This window comes from Haemaphysalis longicornis, unplaced genomic scaffold (genome assembly GCF_048455015.1).
Source record: "Haemaphysalis longicornis isolate Haplotype H1 unplaced genomic scaffold, Haemaphysalis longicornis Haplotype H1 scaffold_5, whole genome shotgun sequence".
NCBI classification, from domain to species: Eukaryota; Metazoa; Arthropoda; class Arachnida; order Ixodida; family Ixodidae; genus Haemaphysalis; species Haemaphysalis longicornis.
In genome coordinates, this window is record NW_027526385.1 from 43,670,387 (window position 1) to 43,691,131 (window position 20,745).

General features: G+C 48.7%; 1 protein-coding gene across 2 annotated transcripts in view; it reads left to right on the forward strand.

Annotated features, from left to right (window-relative positions):
• The window catches only part of LOC144138125 (condensin-2 complex subunit D3-L-like), a 32,058-nt gene extending 22,046 nt beyond the window's left edge, over positions 1-10,012 (forward strand). For both annotated transcript variants that reach the window (XM_077670243.1, XM_077670242.1), the window contains 2 exons: positions 1,410-1,794; positions 8,909-10,012. In XM_077670243.1, the coding sequence (XP_077526369.1) occupies positions 1,410-1,794; positions 8,909-9,081 (558 nt within the window). In that variant the 3' untranslated portion in view covers positions 9,082-10,012. The remainder of the gene's footprint in view (positions 1-1,409; positions 1,795-8,908) is intronic.
• The last annotated feature ends 10,733 nt before the right edge of the window (positions 10,013-20,745 follow it).

Genomic DNA, 20,745 nt, shown 5'->3' on the forward strand with positions numbered 1-20,745 from the left:
TTCAAGAATTGTTTTGAGAGGATTTTCATTTTTTACCCTTTTTGCAGTGCTAATTGTAATGGCGTGGTTAGAAAGCTATTTTTTGGTATAGCTGCTACTATGTTGGATGTTGTGTATTACTTTGATGCGAAAGCATTAGTTAACTCGGTAGCTCAAAGACGCAGTTTTATTGTGGCCTAGAGATGTCACCCGAAATGGCCGACAGGTGGTACACAGAATGACTGGGGATCAAAGAATAAAAAACATACGGGAACAAACATTCATGGTATGGGCGCAAAAACGTAACCACTATTTTACGCCGATGCCACATGGAACGCTGCTTTCGTGCTAGTACTCGAAGTGTGAGCAAAATGGTGTAAAAAGGAGAAATAAAATTCCTGTCCCATGTGGGTACAAGCCTGTCATTTCCTCTGCGTTCCCAGTGCCACCTACTGCTTTTCCTGGACAACTCCTATTTTTTGTGCTAGTGGAGCCCCGCTGTTCTACCTCAGGGGTAGAATTGTGGGTTTTGGAATGAACGCCCTAGTTCGATCCCCAACGATGCCAATACTTGCTCCCAGAACCTGCCAATATGTTCTCCCAGCTCAATTCTGCGCATTGTTTTCGTAAATAAAAGTGGTTTGGTATCTTTTAGGTCAGTTTGCTTGAGCAATGGGTGCATCCCTCACTGCTCTGTGGCTCGCCAGGGGAACCCATAATGCCTTTGCATGAAAGCACACCTGTTGACAAAAAAGTGACCAATAAGATCTCGAATCTACTATGTCATATTTGCTACGTCTGTTGTGAGAACCATGTGTGACTGCACTGAGCATTTGCAAGGGACGACGGAGAGCATACTCGAGCACTCGTCTTATGTGTGTTTTCTGTTCATCTTCGTTCCTTGCAAATGCTCAGCGCAGCAAAACATGAATCGGGGGCAGTATTGTAGTGTTTTGTCCGGTTTGGGTCTGTCTCAAAAGTGTCTGTTTTGAGCAAGCCATGATTAACTAAAAGTGAACGCTTGGATGTGACACCGTGCAAACATGTCAGAGCTGTGAGCTGCACTTTCTCGGAGCAGACTATTTTTCGTCACCTTGTTGGTTCGCTGGCGGAACAATAAACACATTAAAGATAGTTTAAAGTAGGTTTAGTCATTTAAAATGTGTTTACTAGAACAGTCGCGCAGAAGTCCACCCAAAGCCTGCCTACAACTGGAGGTACGTCGCAATAAAGCGGACGCGAAACGGATGTTTTCCAACCGGACAAACATGAGAAAACCACCCCAGCACCAACTGACCCGCTTGCAGTGTTGCTGTAGCAGGAAGGTTTGAGTGCATACTGAAGTAAGAGCCCCTTGTCTTCCCTGCCAATTGCCGAGAACAGCCGCAGGGCACGGATGGCACCCACCGCATGCCTTTCTTTCCTCCCAGGTGCGAGTGAACCTGGTGGAGAATGTGATCCCAGTGGTGATAGCGCTGAAGAACAAGCTGGAGGCGGCCCAGTCGCCGCTGCTGCGCTCGCTGCTGGTGTTCCTGCGGGACCTGATGCGCGACTACAAGTCCGAGGTCAACGAAATGCTGGCCGCCGACAAGAAGCTGGCCAGCGAGGTGGCCTTCGACCTACGCCGCCTGGAGCGCGAGGAGCACGAGGAGGCAGCCGCCCTGGCTGTCAACAACCCCACCACCCTCATCCGCACGCCGGACCGGGCACCCACCCGTGAGATGCAGGAGCTGCTGGACACGGCGCGCAAGCTTCGCCAGGAGGCCGTCACGCGCCGCTCCATCATCGTGCTGCCCGACGTGGCCGGCGCAGAAGGTGGGTGTCGGCTCGCCGCTGGATCGCTTTTGAAGGCCCAGCCATTACTCTTCTTCTTACCAGTAGCTTGCGTTTTAAGTGCAGTGCACTTTAGGGGATCGCCTTCGAAAGCCAAGCGGTCTATATAGTTATATAAGCGCTCGAAGCTCGTGCACCGCTGGCACTTGTCATACATCTCCCCGCTGTTTAGTGTAAAGAAAACTGCAGGTACATTTCAGGCAAAATATACGCAATTAACCGGCAGCGCCTGCATTCATTTAGTTAGGTATGCTTGTTGGGTTGGTTTTTACGGTAGTAAGCAAAAAAAAAAGTGGCAGTGCATCGCCAGCACGTGTGGGAGGAAAGGCTATTAAGGCTGTGGCTAGCGTTCCGTCCAGACGGAGCCGGCGTGAAATTTGTACAGTTCCGTCCAGACGAAACCAAAACCGGCTGATTAGACGCCATGCTCACTGTTCAGATTTGGTGTAGAGGGTGCGCCTCCGACAATGGCACTCTTGTACCGGGTTCGATTCCCCTCGGACATGCTTTATCTTTTTTTTTTTCCGTGGTTGTGCCAGTGTTTAGTAACAGCTAACTTCGCGCCCACTTTACAATTGACGCGGTGAGAGCAGTCAGTTTTGATTTTTGCACTCAACCGGCCGCTCCGCTACCGCTCACTAGAGCCAAGGCCGACGTATCCATCGCCAGAGTTCCGATCTGTAGTTTGTAATGGTGATCACTAATTAACGGTTATTCTGGCTAGTCAATGAGCGGAAGCGGTTCATTCGGCTGGGTAAATGTCAAGAAAGACTGCTCTCGCCGCTTGTTGTGAAGAGGGCGTGGTCGAGGTTGCGGCTTGGAGTTCCGTTTGACAGAGTAAGAGTTTGTATGGAAACTCGGCGGAAGTAACCCCAGTTAAGTCTAACCGTGGTTACTAAACCTTAACCGCGGTTATCGCAAACTGCGGTTTTGGCTGTTACACGCGAAATTTTAAGTGTATTGTGCGCGGTCACTTGGTTGTGAGCGTAACAAAAATAAATTAACACACTTTTAACTTCACAATAAAAATCAAAATGGAAGCAGGGTAGACAAAAGGAAATATCGTTAAAACAGTCGCTTCAGATCCAAATGCAACGCACTCGCGCGCGGCAAGATTTAGGAGAGGGGCTTCCACAACAGCTCACAACCGGCTTGGTTTTCTCGCGTTTTCTCGGTGTTGGGAACTTTAGGCTTAGCATCGCGGTGGATATTTGACCGCCGAACCGCCGCTATCTCTAAAACTGCGAATTACAATCTATAGCACAATTTTTCACCACACTAACATCCACTTTCTCGCATGTGGAAGTTCTTTTCCGCGATCAGTTTGATTTCGAAGAGCAACGACAAGCTGTTGCTGCCGTGGTTTGTGCCGATTCGAGCCGGTTTCAGTTCCGTGCGGGCAGGCACGCCGGCATGTTTGCAGGCACGGCCGACGTGCACGCCGATCGTTTCCGAGCATTGAAAACTCGCCATGATTGCCTGCTTTGGCGAACGACGCGCAGAATTGACAAATTTAGCACGGCTTTTGTCATAGTTGATCGGGTGAACCGGGAAACGAGCCGCTGCTGGCTGGCAGTCGCGCTAGAGTGAACTAGAATACTTAAGTATTCTAGTTCACTTTGCGTCGCTCTCGCAGTCAGCGCGACTAAAGAACGCAAGCGCCTTTGGGGGGCAGCTTTGGGGCGCCCGCTATTTGAGAACCTTCGTCTCCTCCAAACGCCAGGTGCTTTTTTTTTTTTTTTTTTTTTTTTCACCTCCGCTGATGCGCCGCAACTTGCATCCCAACTGACTTGCGCGATTTTGAGCACTGCGGCTGTGGGAACTGCGGTTAGCGTAACCGAACTGAGGTGGCAGAGCTCAGTGTGCATTGGTATGCATTAACCACGGTTAGCGGGGCAACCGCAGTTTCGTTTGTCGTGTAACGCAGCCAACTGCGGTTCGCTTGACCGTGGTGAACTGTGCCCGTGTAACTAGGGTATTAGTCCGATCGCCTCTGTTATTTTTTACCCAACTGGTCAAACCACTTCCGCTCATTGACTAGCCAGAGTCGCATTTGATTTATAATCACTCTCAATGAGATGATCGGCCGTCAAACGAACCGCCAAGCTCGACCACGCCCGCTTCACAACGAGCAGCGCGACCAGTCTTTCTTGATATTTACCCAGCCGAATGACCCCCTTCCGCTCATTAGGCAGTTTTAGCATATCGTTACTGTGTTTGCGTTACCGTTTACCATGTTACCGGAAGCGCTGGCGACGGTAAACACTGTAACGATATGCTAAAACTGCCTAGTGAAGCCTGTGCCGGTAAGTTACCGTGCGCGGTAGCTCTCACTCTGCGCAGTCGACTCTCGCAAGCACGCTAAACGGTAATGTAAACACGGTAACGATATGCTAAAACTGCCTATTAGGCAGTTTTAGCACATCGTTACCGTGGTTACGTTACCGTTTACCGTGTTTGCTGGAGTAGACTGCGCAGCGCGAGAGTTACCGCGAACGGTAACTTACCAGCACAGGATTCACCGTCGCCAGCGCTTCCGGTAACACTGTAAACGGTAACGCGAACACGGTAACGATATGCTAAAACTGCCTATTGACTAGCAAGAATAACCGTAATTAATAATAACCATTACGAACTAGATGATTGGAACTCTGGCGATGGATACGTCGGCCTTGGCTCTAGTGAGCGGTAGCGGAGCGGCCGGTTGACTGCAAAATCAAGACCGACTGCTATCGTAGTTAAGTGTTACTAAACTCTGGCACAACCACGCAAAAAAAAAAAAAAGCATGTCCGAGGGGAATCGAACACGGTACAAGAGTGCCATTGTCGGAGGCGCACCCTCTACACCAAATCTGAACAGTGAGCATGGCGTCTAATCAGCCGGTTTTGGTTTCGTCTAGACGGAACTGTACAAATTTCACGCCGGCTCCGTCTGGACGGAACGCTAAGCTCTCATTTGCATTCCGTCTGGACGGAAGGATAACCCGCAGAGCTCCGTTCCGTCTGGACGGAACGCTAGACACAGCCAAGAGGAAAAGCAAGCACAAGGAAAAAAAAAAAAAAAAAAATACTCCTACTGGCACAGTTTCAGGCAGGGGGCGTGCGAGCACTGCGAAGGCGGGGATTTTAAATTGCATTGGGTGGTAGCGGTGAGCGGATAACGGCGCTACAGCCCATTAGGGCGAATCACTGCTCTGCACTCCCGACAGCTTTAAAACATTGAGTGGAATGGCTTTAGTTTTTACAGCTACACTTTCTTCTGACAATGCCTCTGGGTTCTGTTTCTGGCATTGGCTGTGAGGATGTGCAGCAACGTTCAAAACAGCAGTATCATCATCATCATCATTGTCACCTTATCTTTCGTTATCATGTTCATTTTTTTATCATCTGGCGTTGCAAGTCAGGTTCTATGCCAAGCTAACCTTGTCAGTTTCATTAAAGACCATTCTCTCTCTATAATGGCAGTGACTGGCCAAGTTGTAGAAGTGAGTGCAGTTTCGTCACCCCAATCGAATACTTTCCGACTGGGCCAACTTGCTTACTTACCTTTTTGGTGCCATCCCCACGCTGTGATGTTGCTTCAACTTAGTTGTGAGATATAGGTGCCAGAAATTTACGACTACATTTATTTAATGGGCCGCGAAGATAAAATATGAGGTAAGGTTCATTAAAAAGGCTGCTGTGTCCAGATTTCAGTGATAGTACCATTTTTATCGCAAAATTCAAAACCACTGTGGAACCTCGTTATAACGAACACTGATATAGCGTATTATCGGCTATAGCGAAATAAAAACAAATTTTGGTTAGCTACGCTTTATTTCAATGACACTAGTCTTTTTTTATAACGAAACCGAAACCACAAGAACCGCACCCCGATATCGCCTATAACGAAGAAATATTTTAGAAAGGCTGATAAGCTACTTGGAAAAACTCCTGACGTCCAAAACTGTGGAAGTAGAAAAAGCTCTTTCGTGCATGGACACTGTGGGAAAACTTCATCCTGCTCGGTGCTGTGGAAAGCCACCTGACAAAGATCGCATCCTACTTCGAATGAATAATACCACAGGCCCGTTTTGTATAACAGACATCGTTTTGTAATTTCCGGTTCTCATGTTCTGGTTTATTTAGTTTGAAATGCCACAAGGAGGCAGGTAGTAATTACGTCGCTTATAATGGGTTCGTAGCCTGGCATAGAGTTTTTATGTGAAATTTTTGCTATAGCCAGATTTCCAATGTGCTGAAGCCAATTTTTACCCATACGGTTACAACGAATATCGGATATAACAAACTAATTTACTGCCCCGACACTACTTCGTTATAGTGAAGTTCAACAGTAATAATTGAGATGTCTAGAAAAAGACAAAGCAGTGCTACTCCCAGCCACTTTTTGGCGATTTCTTCGTGATGTCCGGGAATCTTGTTTGTGCGTTGCCCAGCCGCTGACTGAAGCCACTCCCAAGAAACAAGCCTGGACAACTGTAGTAGGGCCTGTAGTTCCGTTTGATCGCATCATGTGAATGCTAACGTGTAGTGAACACACAGGTAACAGTGTTTTTGTGCTGGCCCATATACTAACATCTCTCCTGCCCATACTACGTCACTGCAGGGCAAAACTTGAAGGTATTTCAATATTTCTAGCATTTTTTTCGTTAGAAGAAGTACTGATACCAAATTTTGCATTTATCGCAGCCTAGTGGCTGAAGCAGCACCTCGACTATTTAAGGCCACGATTATTTACACTGAATCGCCTGAAAATCGTGCTTTGGTTTCTTTTTTTTCTCTCTCTCTTCTTTTGTTTTTTTTTCTCTCCCCCTCCCTCCCCCCTTCCCTTTTTGAGCCCAGAGGGCATCAATGGCAGAACCAGGCCACGAGCTCACCATCTCGCGCAGATGTCTTAACACTGCGAAGGTCGGTGGAGGCATTGCTTTCCTCTGAAGGCGTTAGGCCTACCGTCACGGTGGATATTTGATGGCCGCTTCCAGTAGAGGCACGGATGGTGACTTCTGTTCAGATTCTCAGCTACTATATCATTAGCTCCTTTCCTGCATGTGGAGCTTTTTTTTCTTCCCTGGTGCGATTCCAGTGACCGCTGACACCTGTGCCATTGGCTGGCCGCGTCATCACTTCATGAACACTGCCGGCACTGAGCTGGGCCGCCCACTGACTCCGCCGAGCCACACGTGAAGTGGCGTCACAAATTCCTGCCAACCGTAGGCAAATCTCGGCTGAGTCGCTAGTTTTTCCTACCATGGGGTGACGTCTCGCTGCTGTCGATTCCCTGTGTGCCACTCCCCATCCTGTTCTGTAAGCACGGTAAATGAGGTCAAATCGAGATTAAGTTCCACACGTCGCAGGCCATTGATACTTCGCCAGGGGTGTTATGTTGAGTTAAGGAATGAAACTGTATAATATAACCCCGAAAATTGGTGTAGGTACCCCTTTAAAAACCTCTTTCGTGGATGGAATGGAGCTGAGAGTTTGGATAGCTCTTTCAAATTGACCCAAGCTGTGGTGCCTTCACAGCCACTTTAAAGGCCAACTTACCTTACCACCTTACCAAATTTATTTTTAATGTGTAGTAAATACCCCCAAATCAGCTGGGACACGAGTGGTGGCCCCGTGAAACGCCTCGTTAATCAGTCAGACCACGCTGCACCTGCCGGTGTATCGCGTAAACAGCCATGACGCGCCTGCGACACTCAGGCCAGCCGGGGCCTATTCCTCTGGCCAGCCTCGCAGCTGGAAAACTGGTCCAGCTCTGCTGCGAAGGCTTCACCCATTTGCTGCCCCGTGTGTGCGTAGAGCTTGTGCACAGGCTTGCTCCCGAGCTGCTGACCGTATGGCCACTCGCTGGACGGCTGCAACGTCACTTCAATGGCCGCGCTCTTCTCAGTTTCGGTTTCAAAATTGCCGTTTTTTTGCTGACTGCTTGCGGCGTCCACGTGCGTATTTCAGCTATTGTATTTCGCATCTTGCTTTTTTTTTTTAGGCAGGCTATGCGGAAATAGTGTTCTCAAGAGGTCGAAGTTTTGAGTACAGTTGGACTGCCACTATTGTGCAAGTTAAAAACAGCAACTGCCATACAGTTGCCCGTTTGTCTGTAACACTGCAGTGACCAGTTTCTCAAGACTGAACGTGTTGAAGCAAAAATTTCAGTGCGTGTGACTTGAAATGTGGTCGTGAGCTTGGCATGTGGTATTGTCTGCTCTGTTATTTATTAAGCCTGGTTTTTGTTGTTGCCTTTGTTCTTAGGCAGGTGCAGCAGGTCACATGAAATGGAAAAATGTGCCGTGTAATAGTGTTCATTGTTGGCTAGAATTCAGTGATCGTTAGTTGCTGCATATTTTGTCAACAAGGTCTCCATGACGGCCAGTTTTACCGTGCGCCCCATGAAATTCCCCCCTCTGAAAAGAAAAGCTGTTTTCATGATGTGCACGTTGCACGCCTTCAGTGCGCCCGCATGCTCACTGTTTTGCGACCCTAAAATGGTCTTCACAGCAGTGGTGCGAGTAGTTTGGCACAGGTGTAAGGCCTCCTGTTTTATGCTGTTCGTAGCTTAGACTGCCATTTGAGGTGGCCGTAAGGGGCTTACCCTCAAATTACCATGGCCAGTCTCCTGAGTGCACGTGCGTCTCACTATTTCTTGGTGCCATGAGCCCTGCTTGGCTGCTTGCTCAACATGTACGAGTTGGGCGAGCTGGCATGGTAGGTATGTGTGCTGGCAAGCGAGTTTGCACATGCTCTCAAGAGCATGCATATCTCGTGAGCACTAATGAGTTTTCACTTGTGATAGCGAACGCGCCCACAAGAACTCGCGAGTGAACGGGGACCGATGATAGGTTTTGTAGTCGCGAGTTATCGCGCATTTGCTGGTCTGCACAAACTGGGGATTAGACGTGCTTTTAGTCGTGGCATTTCGTTAGTCACTTGCTCGTGTTTGAGTTTGATGCAAGTGCAAGTGAGTTTGAGTACAGGTGAGCATTCGTGAATGGATTCGTGGAGTTACTCTGCCCGATAACTGGAACATGCTAGCAGTCGCGTGGGTGCTTCACTTGGTGCTTTCAATTGACTCCTTCCTTTGTACCTGTGACTGCAGGAGGATCTCCCGCCGGTACAGTCGTTGACAGGGGGCCGCTGCAACCTTCGGCCCCGGCATCCCCGACTCGGCACTCGACACCCTCCCGCCCATCCCGTTCCCGACCACGCAGGCGGGCAGCGGCTAAAGGCGTTCCACCACTGCCCAGTGATCAGGGGCGCAGTGATCAGTGATCGGTGACCACTGCAGTGATCAGAGGCACAGCTGTGCTCTCCTCGGATTAGGAGTGTTGAACCGACCCCCCGCACGTTGTTTTCTAGCACCATTAAGGTGGGGGCACTGTTTTTAATTTTTAAGTAAGCTCTGTGAAATTTGTGTCAGACTTGCTGCTTTTCCCCCCCGATTTCAAATATGGCATTATTTTTTTAGTGGGTCAATTAGTTCCCGAGATAATTAGAGGTAATTAACCAGTTTTGGAGGAACAACACACAACTGTGTTGGTCATAAAACTGTATCCTTTACATTTTCTGACACTATGAACCCTGGTGAGTGCAATAAGAAAATCTGTTTTCGATGCATCACTTGGAACTAATTTTACAGCTCATTAAACCTTGGTGGCACCAGTGGCAAGGAACCATTTTGAGTGCCCATTTCAAACACTGAAGTTTAATGAGCTGTAAAATTACTTCCAAGTGATGCATCAAAAAACCGATTTTCTTATTGCACTCGCCAGTGTTCATAGTGTGGGAAAATGTAACGATTACAGATCTCGGGAACTAATTGACCAACTAAAAAAATAATGCCATATTTGAAACCAGTAGGGGAAAAGCAGCAAGTCTGACAAATTTCAGAGCTTGATTTCGGGCTCGTGCATTGTACCCAAATTGTTGCGGGGCACACACCGCAATTGTTTTAGAATGCACTGTGCCCGTTGTGATGTTGCCTTTTTTTTACCCTCAAGGACACTGGGCTTTGTTTTTGGTTGTCCACTGTATCTCTTCCTTGTCGTCGTGAGTTAATGTCTTTAGTAACCATTTGCGTTTACAGTTTTTTTTTTTTATTTATGTATTTATTTTTACTGTAACCCTCACTTGAGGGTCATTACAGGCAGAAGTACAAACGAGAAAACAATACACAATGGCAAAACATGCATTAGGTTTCGTGTTGCCGGTAGAACAATTCTAGCGAACACTTAAACGCTTTGACATTGGAACTAGCAACAGCCAGACGGCCAGCTCCTGCCAGACAGACCAAAAAGAACGACCGCTGGAACCACCACCATAGTGCAAGAAGCAGCATCACCAATCGTCCTGCAGCAGCCACGGGAACCGCCAGCCTTCAGAGGAGCCCCCGCAGAAGATCCAGAAGAATGGTTGGAGAAACTGGAGCGCGTCTGGATCTTCAACGGGTGGGACGACGCAGAAACATTCCGGCATGTTTTCTTTTACTTTAAAGATTCAGCTCTCAGTTGGTTCGAGAACCACGAGAGCTCCTTGACCAACTTGGCTCACTTCAAAAGAGTTCCTGAAGACCTTTACTATCGTGGTCAGAAAAGAACGCGCAACGCTTTTGCTGGAAACTCGAACGCAGCACCCCAACGAAGGGTCATGATCTTCGTCGAGAAGATGAAGCGACTTTTTCGCCATGCGGACCCAGAAATGACTGAGGAAAAGAAACTATGGTTTCTGATGCGAGGTGTGAAGCAAGAGCTCTTCGCGTGCCTTGTTCGCAACCCCCCCCCCCCAAGACTGTGTCCGGATTTGCGTCTGAAGCCGCCGTGATGGAGAAGACGCTCGAAATCCGAACGAGGCAGTACGACCGCCCAATCAATGCGCTGGTTTCGGAAACTATTGGTGCCGGCGCTATTAACTCGCTCACTACGCGACACCATCCATGAAGTGGTGAGGGAGGAGCTGCGGAAACTTTTCCCGACGACTAAACCACAACCTCAAGTCGCTTCCCTGACTGACGTGATCTGGGAAGAGTTACAGCAGGCTTTGGTAACTTCTATGCCGTCCGAAGCACCCCGCGAGCCAGAGGCTATGACCTACTCCGCGGCTGTTCGTCGACCCCGCCCTGTTCCAACACGTAGTCAAGAGGCCCTGCCGTACCGCCACCCAATGTCACCCGCCCGACCCCCTGTAACCCGAAACCAGGCGCCAAGGAAGACCGAGGTGTGGCAAACGCCCGATAATCGCCGCTGTATTACCACTGCGGAGAGGCCGACCACATCTACCGCCACTGCCCTTACAAGAGGCTAGGTTGGCGAGGATTCTCCGTCGACGCACCTCGCCCTCTCCCTGGTCAACGACCACGTGAGATCGACGAGTATCTCTCAAACAAGCCGTGGCCCAGCCCGTTTCAACCGCTCGCTATAGCCGTACCCGTACCAATCGCCGAACCGCCGCAGCAATGCTGACTTCACCCGTGGAATGTCCCCCAGCCCACGCGGGGGAAACTAAAGGCGGCAACATCTGGGGGTGAAGTTGCGCAACAGCGGAAAAACGAAAACCCTCCAACGACGCAAGGGCGCACCGAAGACCGTGATTCACGACATGCCCTCATCCCGACGACACAACGGAACCCTTTTGAGACTCCCGAACACGACAGCTACACTGCGCGACGCGTACCTGACATGACCGAGACTGCCCCTGAGAAGACGACGACGCAAAGTGGCCGACTGTGCACGGCGCCAGCAACGTTTCAAAGAGTCATGGACACTGTGTTAGCTGGCCTCAAGTGGCACACCTGTCTCGTATACCTCGATGACGTTGTGGTATTCTCCTGAAATTGTGACGAACACCTCGCAAGATTGGAGTCTGTACTCGAGGCTATTCGCATGTCGGGGTTAACGCTGAAGCCTGAAACGCCGCAGGAGTCCTTCCTCACCCGGCAAAAACATCAGCCATAGCGAACTTCCCCAGACCGAAAGACAAAGGCTGTGCGAAGATTTCTCGGACTGTGCGCATACTATCGGCGCTTCGTTGCGAACTTCGCACGCATTGCAGAGCCACTCGCGCGCCTGACAAGATAGCACCCCTTTCGCCTGGGAAAACAACCAAGAAAAAGCATTCTGCTAGCTGCAACAACGCCTATGAAACCCTCCCGTGCTCGCTCATTTCGCCAAAAACACCAAAACGGAAATGCACACGGACGCCAGTGATATAGGCTTGGGAGCCGTTCTCGTCCAAAAGCAAAGCGGTTGCGATAAAGTAATCGCCTTTGTCCTCCTTCGACAGACCACGGCTGGCAATTACTACTCGTCCTCTGAAAAATAGTGCCTCGCAATTATATGGGCCATTTCAAAATTTTGCCCATACGTGTATGGTTGACCACTCAAGGTTGTGACAGACCACCATGCACTGTGTTGGCTCGCCAATTTGAAGGACCCCTCTGGCAGTCTTGGGCGGTGGAGCTTGCGCCTGCAAGAGTTCGACGTTACAATCGTCTACAAATCCGGCAGGAAACACTCCGACGCCGACTGCCTGTCCCGCGCCCCCGTCGACCCACCACCACAAGACTCTGATGAAGACAGCACGTTCTTCGGGATCGTGACTGAGAGCGACCTAGCCACCCAGCAGCGTGCAGACCCTGACTTGCGGGTAATGATAGACTACCTCGAAGGATGCAATGTCGCCGTGCCTAGGGCGTTCAAGCGGAACTTACCAGCATTCAGCCTCAAATGTCCTCGTGAAGAATTTCAGCCCCGGAACGGGAACGAATTACCTTCTTGTCATCCCCGCAGACCTTCGTGACAAAATTTTGGAAGCGTGCCACGACGACCCGTCTTCCGGACATCTCGACACAGCCCGCACAATTGGAAAAATCAAAGCGAAGTACTACTGGCCCGGCCTTACATCCGACGTCACCCACTACGTTCGGAGTTGCCGTGACTGCCAGCGACGAAAAACGCCACCGACGAGACCCGCTGGACTTCTGCAACCGATCGCCGTCCTGTCAAGGCCCTTTCAGCAGGTTGGAATGGATCTTCTAGGCCCATTCCCTACATGGTGATCACAGAACAAGTGGATCGTTGTAGCAACAGACTACTTGACGCGCTACACAAAGACCGCCGGTCTTCCGAGGGGGACTGCACACGAAGTTGCCAAGTTGTGCTGCGACATGGAGCCCCTGAAGTTCTTATCACCGACCGCGGAACGCCCTTCACTGCGGAGCTTATGCAAGGAATCTTGCGCTACAGCAACACGGATCACCGAAGAACGACGGCTTACCACCCCCAAACGAACGGACTAACAGAACGTCTGAACAAGACGATCGCGGATATGCTGTCAATGTACGTCGATGTTGAACATAAGACTTGGGTGAAGTGCTCCCGTATGTCACCTTTGCGTACAACACGGCTATCCAGGAAACTATGCAGATGACGCCGTTCGAGCTTGTCTACGGTAGAAGGCCTACTACGATGCTCGACGCCATGCTTCCGCACGTAGAAGACGACGACCTCAACCCCCGACGTCCAAGGATACCTTCAACGTGTGGAGGAGTCCCGCCAGCTCGCTCGAGTTCGTACAACGGACCAGCAGCTGGTGGATGCCGGGCGCTACAACCTCCGACGCTTAGACGTCGAGTACCACCCAGGGGATAGTGTTTGGGTTTGGACTCCCATCCGACGACGCGGACTAATTGAGAAGCTTCTGCGACTGTATTTCGAACCCTGCCAGATTCTACGGCGTGTCGGCCAACTTGCCTACAAGGTGATCCCCGGTGGTGATTCCGGAACATCACGAGGACGCACGCGGCCCCACGTCGTCCACATAGTTCGCTTGAAACCTTACTATGCAAGATGATGGACTTTTTTTGTTGTTGTTGTTTGGACTGTCTTTTATCTTAGCATCGGGTTGATGCACTCTTAGAGGGGGGTAATGCCGCGAACCATTTACAAGTTTGTTTGTTTTTGTTGCCTGGCCATGCCCGGCTGTGTTATCTGCATCTCAAGTGAGGCGCGTCTTCCTTTCTTTATTTTTATGCCGCATGGGCTATCACATTCCGATAAGCAGACTGTCTCGCCCTAACGTCACTAGCCCAGAATGATCTTCTTTGATCTACAATGTTCTGGATGTAAATCGACGGTTCCGGAAACACTCGCGCCAAGAGATAAAAGCCTGCAGAGCAGATGCCATGGCATTCGAATCGTCGACACCAGTCTACACACGTCACTTTGTTGACTGCAGTTTTGCCGCCTGTGTATTCTTTGAGTTGTTAGGGGAGCACAATTTCGCTCCAATAAACTTGTTTTTTTCCTTCAAGACAGCTGCGTCGTCTTTGGCTGCCCTCAAGGACACGGGGCTTTGTTTTTGGTTGTCCACTGTATCTCTTCCTTGTCATCGTGAGTGAATGTCTTTGGTAACCGTTTGTGTGTACAGTTTTTTTATTTATTTATTGATACTGCAACCCTCGCTTGAGGATCATTACAGGGAGGAGTACACACGAGAAAACAATACACAATGGCAAAACATGCGTTAGGTTTCGTGTTGCTGGTAGAACAATTCTAGCGAACAATTCTATAGAACAATTCTAGCAAACGCTTTGACATTGGAACTAGCAACAGCATACTCTGGAAGTCTATTCCACACTTCTATGGTATAAGGAAAAGAATTTTTAAACCAGTCTAGACGATCCCAAAAAGGCCTTATTGGGTTACTGTGGTCCAACCAAGCTCCCCGTTTGGGGGCGGGTTGTATGTATGCGACTTTGTCTTTTCACTTCGTCTTTTATCATTTGAAACAGGAGTTTCAACCTTTGCTTTTCGCGGTGCACTTGCAGGAGTTCTAGTTTACATGATGTGAACAAATTTGTGACAGATTCGGTCCTGCAGTACCGTGAGCAAATTAAGCGCACTGCTAGCGTTTGAATTTTTTCTAGTTTATCACGCGGTGACTGCTGAGGAGGGCTCCATACGGCAGACGCATACTCCAAAATAGGGCGTTCGAAACGGCATACGAAAGTCAATGAAGTTGTACTGGCAGTCTGAATGGGATAAACAAACCAGACATAAATTACATCTAGTCAAACCTTGCGTATCTGAATGGAAAAGTTGTAGACACCGAGATCGTTTCTTCGAGCTTATTTTGTGCCGGCTGCGTATAGGTCACACTGCTGACACATGGCTTCCTGTTGAAAAAAGGAAGAGGAACCCATTTGCGAGCACTGCGGAGAACCTCTTACTGTACTGCATATCCTAATAAGTGGTCCATATTCAGAAGCGGCCCGCATGAGACATTTTAGAGCTTTATACACCTTTTGTATACCCTTACACCCAATGCTTTTACTTAGTGATGAACCAATGGTGCCTTTGACTAAAGTTTTTGAATTTTTTAGACACTGGCTTTTTACACCAGTTTTAGCTACTTCAGCTCACGGAACAGTTTTTAAAAATTATCTCTGTATTTGATACCTTGAGCAAAACTTTTAACTTGCATTGATATCTTCGTACCTTGTGTTTGGCGCATTATAACCAAAAGGTTGCGGCGCCAATAAACCTCAACTTCATCATCAAAATAGGGCGAAAAAATGTCTTATGCAAGTTATTAAACATCTTTAGGAGCGTGTTCTAGTTTTTTCCTCAAGTAAAACAACTTTTTGTGGGCTTTTGAATGCACCTCCTCAACATGGGTGTGCCGCCCCATATCGTTGGTAATAGTCACTCCTAGGTATTTAAAGCTGTGTTCTGGTCAGAAAGCTATTTCCAATTTTGTAATCGTAAGAGGCTACAGATTTCTTCTTGGTTAGAAGGCTGAACCTTGTCTTTGAGAAGTTAATTTTCATTCCCCACTGGGCGCATTAATTATGCAAGGCTTGCAGACATCGATTAATTTTGATTTGGTCGTTTGCATTAGTTACAGGGGCGTAAATTAAACAATCGTCTGCAAAAAAGTTTGGTATTGTGTTTGCTTATCGCCCGAGGCTGCCCCACACATCAGTGACACTTGTTCGTCCAGAGTTTGTGTACATTTTAGTGTTTTACACAATAAAGTCATTTTGGCATCGCTACTTGCGCAATATGTTGTTCTTCCCCTGTTAACAGACCCACAGCGCTGTTTGGAATAAACCAAACCCTGCAGCACAAAGACTGCCACATCAGAGTGGCAGCCATGCCACGTTAATGCAGATTTTCTACCCCTGTGATGTCGCAGGCAGTGTGGTTTGTGCAGTCACTGACAAAAGGCTGCAATGCATTGCTCGAATGCTGGCATGTTTGTATTACCTCACCGATGATGTCGCTGCAGTAGTAATTTGTGACTGCCTTAACTAATAAATGAATGGTTACAATCCAATAAGAAAGGCCACCAGCAAGCGTGGTTTCTCACCTAATGGTGGACACCGGAACGGTTGCTGGTGTGGGGAATCGGCAATACAGACGGGCGGGAAAGGGAGAGCATATATACAGAACAGTGAGCCAAAAAAGTCGCCAGTCAAGTTCGTCACTGGGAGAGGAGAAAGTGGTGTGCCTGGAGGAGTCTCAAGGTGGAAAATTGAATTTTAGCGGAAGTCTTTGCCCTGCATGAGGCTCATAGACAGGTACTTTAAGTACTTCTCTCAACTTCTGATAGCAATGACAATCTTGCACTGGTTGCCACACTACACTTCCCAATCGATGTCACCCTTTCATAAAGGACGAACTCTTCACCCCTTTTTCCTGGGCTTCATACCTTGGTGATGCAAATTTGCAGAATTGCATCCATTTTGATACTTAGTCTTGTTTTTTGCTAGAAAAGCTTCAGAAAGTAATGTTTAGCAGTCAGTTTTATGCGCAAGATTTCACTAATACATATTTAAACCCAATGGTAACACTTTAGAAATGGGAACTTGTAACAAACAATTGGTGTTCAAATGAAGCTACAAAAACAGCGCTGGAACAGGACAAGAAAGTGTGACAAGCCCACACTGATACGCTTCTCCAGTGGTGTTTAACTGTATCGCCCGAGGCATGGTCAAGGATTGTGTGCTGACTTTCGGTGATGGTTCGTAAGCTCAAGCTGATATCCATCTAGAAGTGGGCAACTTGAGTCCAGCTGAACTCTCGTCGCTGCAATGCTCAAGAAAAACCCGCCGCGGTGGCTCAGTGGCTAAGGCGTTGCGCTGCTGAGCCCAAGGTCGCAGGTTCGATTCCCGGCCGCGGCGGCCGCTTTTCTGATGGAGGCGAAAAGCAAAAACGCCCGTGTGTACAAGATTTCGGCGCACGTTAAAGATCCCCAGGTGGTCAAAATTAATCCGGAGCCCTCCACTACGGCGCGCCTCATCGCCTGCATTGCGTCGGCGTGTTAAACCGTACAATCAAATCAATCAATGCTCAAGAAAACTGGCGACCATATTCATGATATTTCGTATGATTTGGATAACGTCCCACTGTTGCTGAGAGCCACATGGGGAACGTGCCACATTCTTATTTGTCCTTTTCTCAAGTTCCTGCTGTTTCAGTGCAAGTGTTATATGAGTCTCGCCTCGTAAAATTGTGTCTAGTTCTGTTGGAGCTTGTGGGTGGGTTTTCCACAAGCTTGAAGCCGGTCAGTCAACGGGGCTCTTCGATAATTAGTCCCGGAATCGCTGTGGCCTCACCAAAAAGCAATAGGGAAGCCACTTTTCGCGTATATTCTTTGGCGTAAAAAATCGTACTACTCCCAGTGGTGAGTCCAAGATAAATTGAAGAGCCCCAGGATTAATGAGCGAATGAATGCCGCACGGAGAAGAAAGTATTGCATGGCAAGTGCGTTGGACATGGCAAGCACGGAGGCTGTTGCTATATGTGCCTGTGGAGAACACGCGGTGACTGCACAGTATAAGGACCGGACAGCTGGACGGGTGGCGCACCACTGAACGTTCCCCTCGTTACTGGAATGAGCTGGCGCATTGGACTATGTATCCTTCCGTTGTTTTTGCCGTGTTTGCTTCGGTGCTTTTAAGGGGGGACGAGGGTCTTAAAACTAACTTTTTTATTTATGGGTAGAAACTTATGAAAATTTGCACACTGATGTGCTTTTCTCTGTAGATTTCAAATATGCAATTATATTTGAGCTGGTGCTGTTAGTTCAAAAGTTATCATACAAAGTCTAAACCGCAATTAGGTAATTTCTTACGCAGCTTTAATGAACTTTCGCATTGCATTTTGTCGCTTTTAATTACATGAATGGATAGCCAGAGAGTTCCCATACCCGATGACATTCTTCGTTTTTCTCTAAAGTCACGGCATCCTAAAAAAATATATCAAGTACAAAAAATGGCAGTATTGGATATTTTGGCTCATCAAAATAACTGCAAGTCATCATTTATGCGTAGCCTAAACAGAAAAACTAAGAATGTCATCGGCTGCCTCAGGCTGTACTGAAAAAAATGGTACCAAGATTGACCTTATGAAGCAAAAATAAGTTTCCAAAAAGCTGCGTAAGGCTGAGGGAAGTGACCAAAAATATGAAACTGAGAAAACTGCATTTGAAGTTTGGCCATGTGTTATGAGATGAACCATCAGTAGTGTAGCTTCAAAATTTCCCAGTAACAAAGACATGTTCTTCCCATTTTCAAATCTGTCTTTGGATTCCAAAAATGTCAACTAGAACTGGAGGCCAAGTAACGGACCCCAACAGGAATTTAGCAAAATTTATCGACTTCGAATCTGTTGGCATTTTGTTAGCGTTGTGAAATCTGGTGGTGTCTTGCTGGCGTCGTGAAAACTGCAACAGTCCTTCGTGAAGTGCCATCATCTATTACAGTGCACTGTGGTACCCAGAATATTGTGTACGGCAAAAGTGTGAGGGTGAAACTTGCTTTAGGTGCCCCCCTTTTTTGTTCTTTGGTGAGGCTATTTCATTCGCGGTTTTTATGCTGGAAGTTTGAGAGGATACAGGGGTGGGACACTGCGCAGTGCGTTTTCCGCAAATGCATCATGTTGTTGGCCCTCAAAAGAGTCTTTTGGGGAAAATAAATGTAGCTGGAAGGCAAACTTTCTTGGCCTCAGGGGATAAACCCATAGACGCCTTTTTCCTTCAAGCCGTGCATGGTGCGGCTATCTCCATCGGACATCACGGTTGTGTACTGCAGCCCATTCTTGGAGAGCGAGCGCTTGAACACTATCAGGGCTGCCTCTGCCTCCATGCGTCCTGCACCACAGTCAATGTTTCGCTGACACTCATGGTCTGCCAGCCAATCTTCGTAGCCCTCATCTGAAGCTTTGGGTCTGATGGTGCAACCTAAGCAAAAGTTAGAGAGGACTACATGATCAATCACCAAGCCGGTGTACACTCCAATGATGCAGCCCACTCCAATGTGTGACAACCGTCCCTTTGTCATCCACGTGCCATCAAACATATCATCTATGTTGTTTGGCGGCTGACCAAGGTGTACAAGTCCTTGATGGCACGCACACTATCAGCTTCAGAGGCTGCTGCAGTGTCCTCGCAAACCTGAACCACTTTCCTCAAGTGCGCTTGGAATGTCTTGTGGTGCAGGCCTCTGTGGGACAAGTTCATACCAGCACAAAAATCTGAAAGAGCAGTCACCCCCTTCCCCATGCTTTGAATACTTTTCAAAGCCCTCATATTCACTTCAAAAAGAGTGATATTGCCAGATCCTTCGGTCCTTGGCGAGGAAAAACGTTCCACACGGTGTTCACAAATCGAGCACGTCACCTCGAGCTTCACGGCGAGGCCGTACTGCCGGTCAGGCTTCCTCAAATCCGGCGCCGCCAGCCCGCACTTGCCGCACCTGACGTGCGCGAAAAGGTCCTTCAGCATTGCAAAATCCACTAAGACAAAATCTGTGCCGGATTCTTCCTCTGAGTGCGCCAAATCCACTTCAAGGAGGTCGAATTTCCGCTGCGTTGCTGACTTAGTCTCCGTTCCGCGCTTGACCTCGTCCGCGTGTTCCGTACGCGCGGCGATCTCCTCCGCCGTGTAATACCTCGTGTCAAGCCGGCAGGACGTGCTTGGACCAGGTATGGATTTCGGAGGTGGTTGGTCAGGCGATGGGGCAGGCGAGGCAATACGAGGCGGCGAACGATTCTCATCCGGCGGAGTCGAGCGGCCCGAAGTCGCACCACGCGACCTTGGGATAGGCGGACGACGCTTTCGCTTCCCGTGCGCATGAAGGGTCGTCTTCTTCAAACGTACGTCTCCTGGCATCATTCACGAAAGTACGCGATGGAAGAATTAGAAGAAACTGTAAAAAAAAAACTGCTCTAAGCGAGCGCTGCGCCAGAAGAGCGGACTCCGTCAGACGCGCGTAGCAGACGCCATGATGGCGACCGCCATGACAGCAGTCGCGCCGACCAATGGGAGGGGTCGTATGGCGAACTCAAACCGCGCGCGCCCGCTCTAGCCAATCAGCGGCCGAGAAGGTGCCTTCTCGGGAAAACTGGCAAGGCCGGTCGTTCTACTCAAGCGACGCCATTTTGAGATATCGCAAAATGCGCACTATAGTGAACTAGAATGATCTAGTGGCGCGAACGGCGAGGAAGGGGCGTGCTCTTCTGTGTAGAAAACACCAGGTGGCGCTGCTGCGCCATCTTCGAAAGGCGCCGCCGCGGCAGGCTGTCGCTGTTCCGATGTTGGGTAGTAATTAACCCTTAAAAAAAAATGCTACTCGTGTCTGGCATTTCCGTACCTTGCTAGGAACGTTTTGTTGCAAATCTGCCCGTTTGAGCTGTAGGGAAACGGCTATAAATCGAGTTGTTTGGTGTCGTCTGCTACCTGCGCAGACGATCGATGCGAGCGTACGCGTTCGATGTGCTGCCGGCGGACAACTGCTATGTTTAATTCTTTACGAATGGATTTACTTTTTATATTTACTGTAATAAAGTCCCGGCATGAACCTACTTGTGAATTTCACTCTACAAAAGCAAATTATACCCAGTATTCACGCGTCCAGTAGCACCCCCCTAGTAGCAC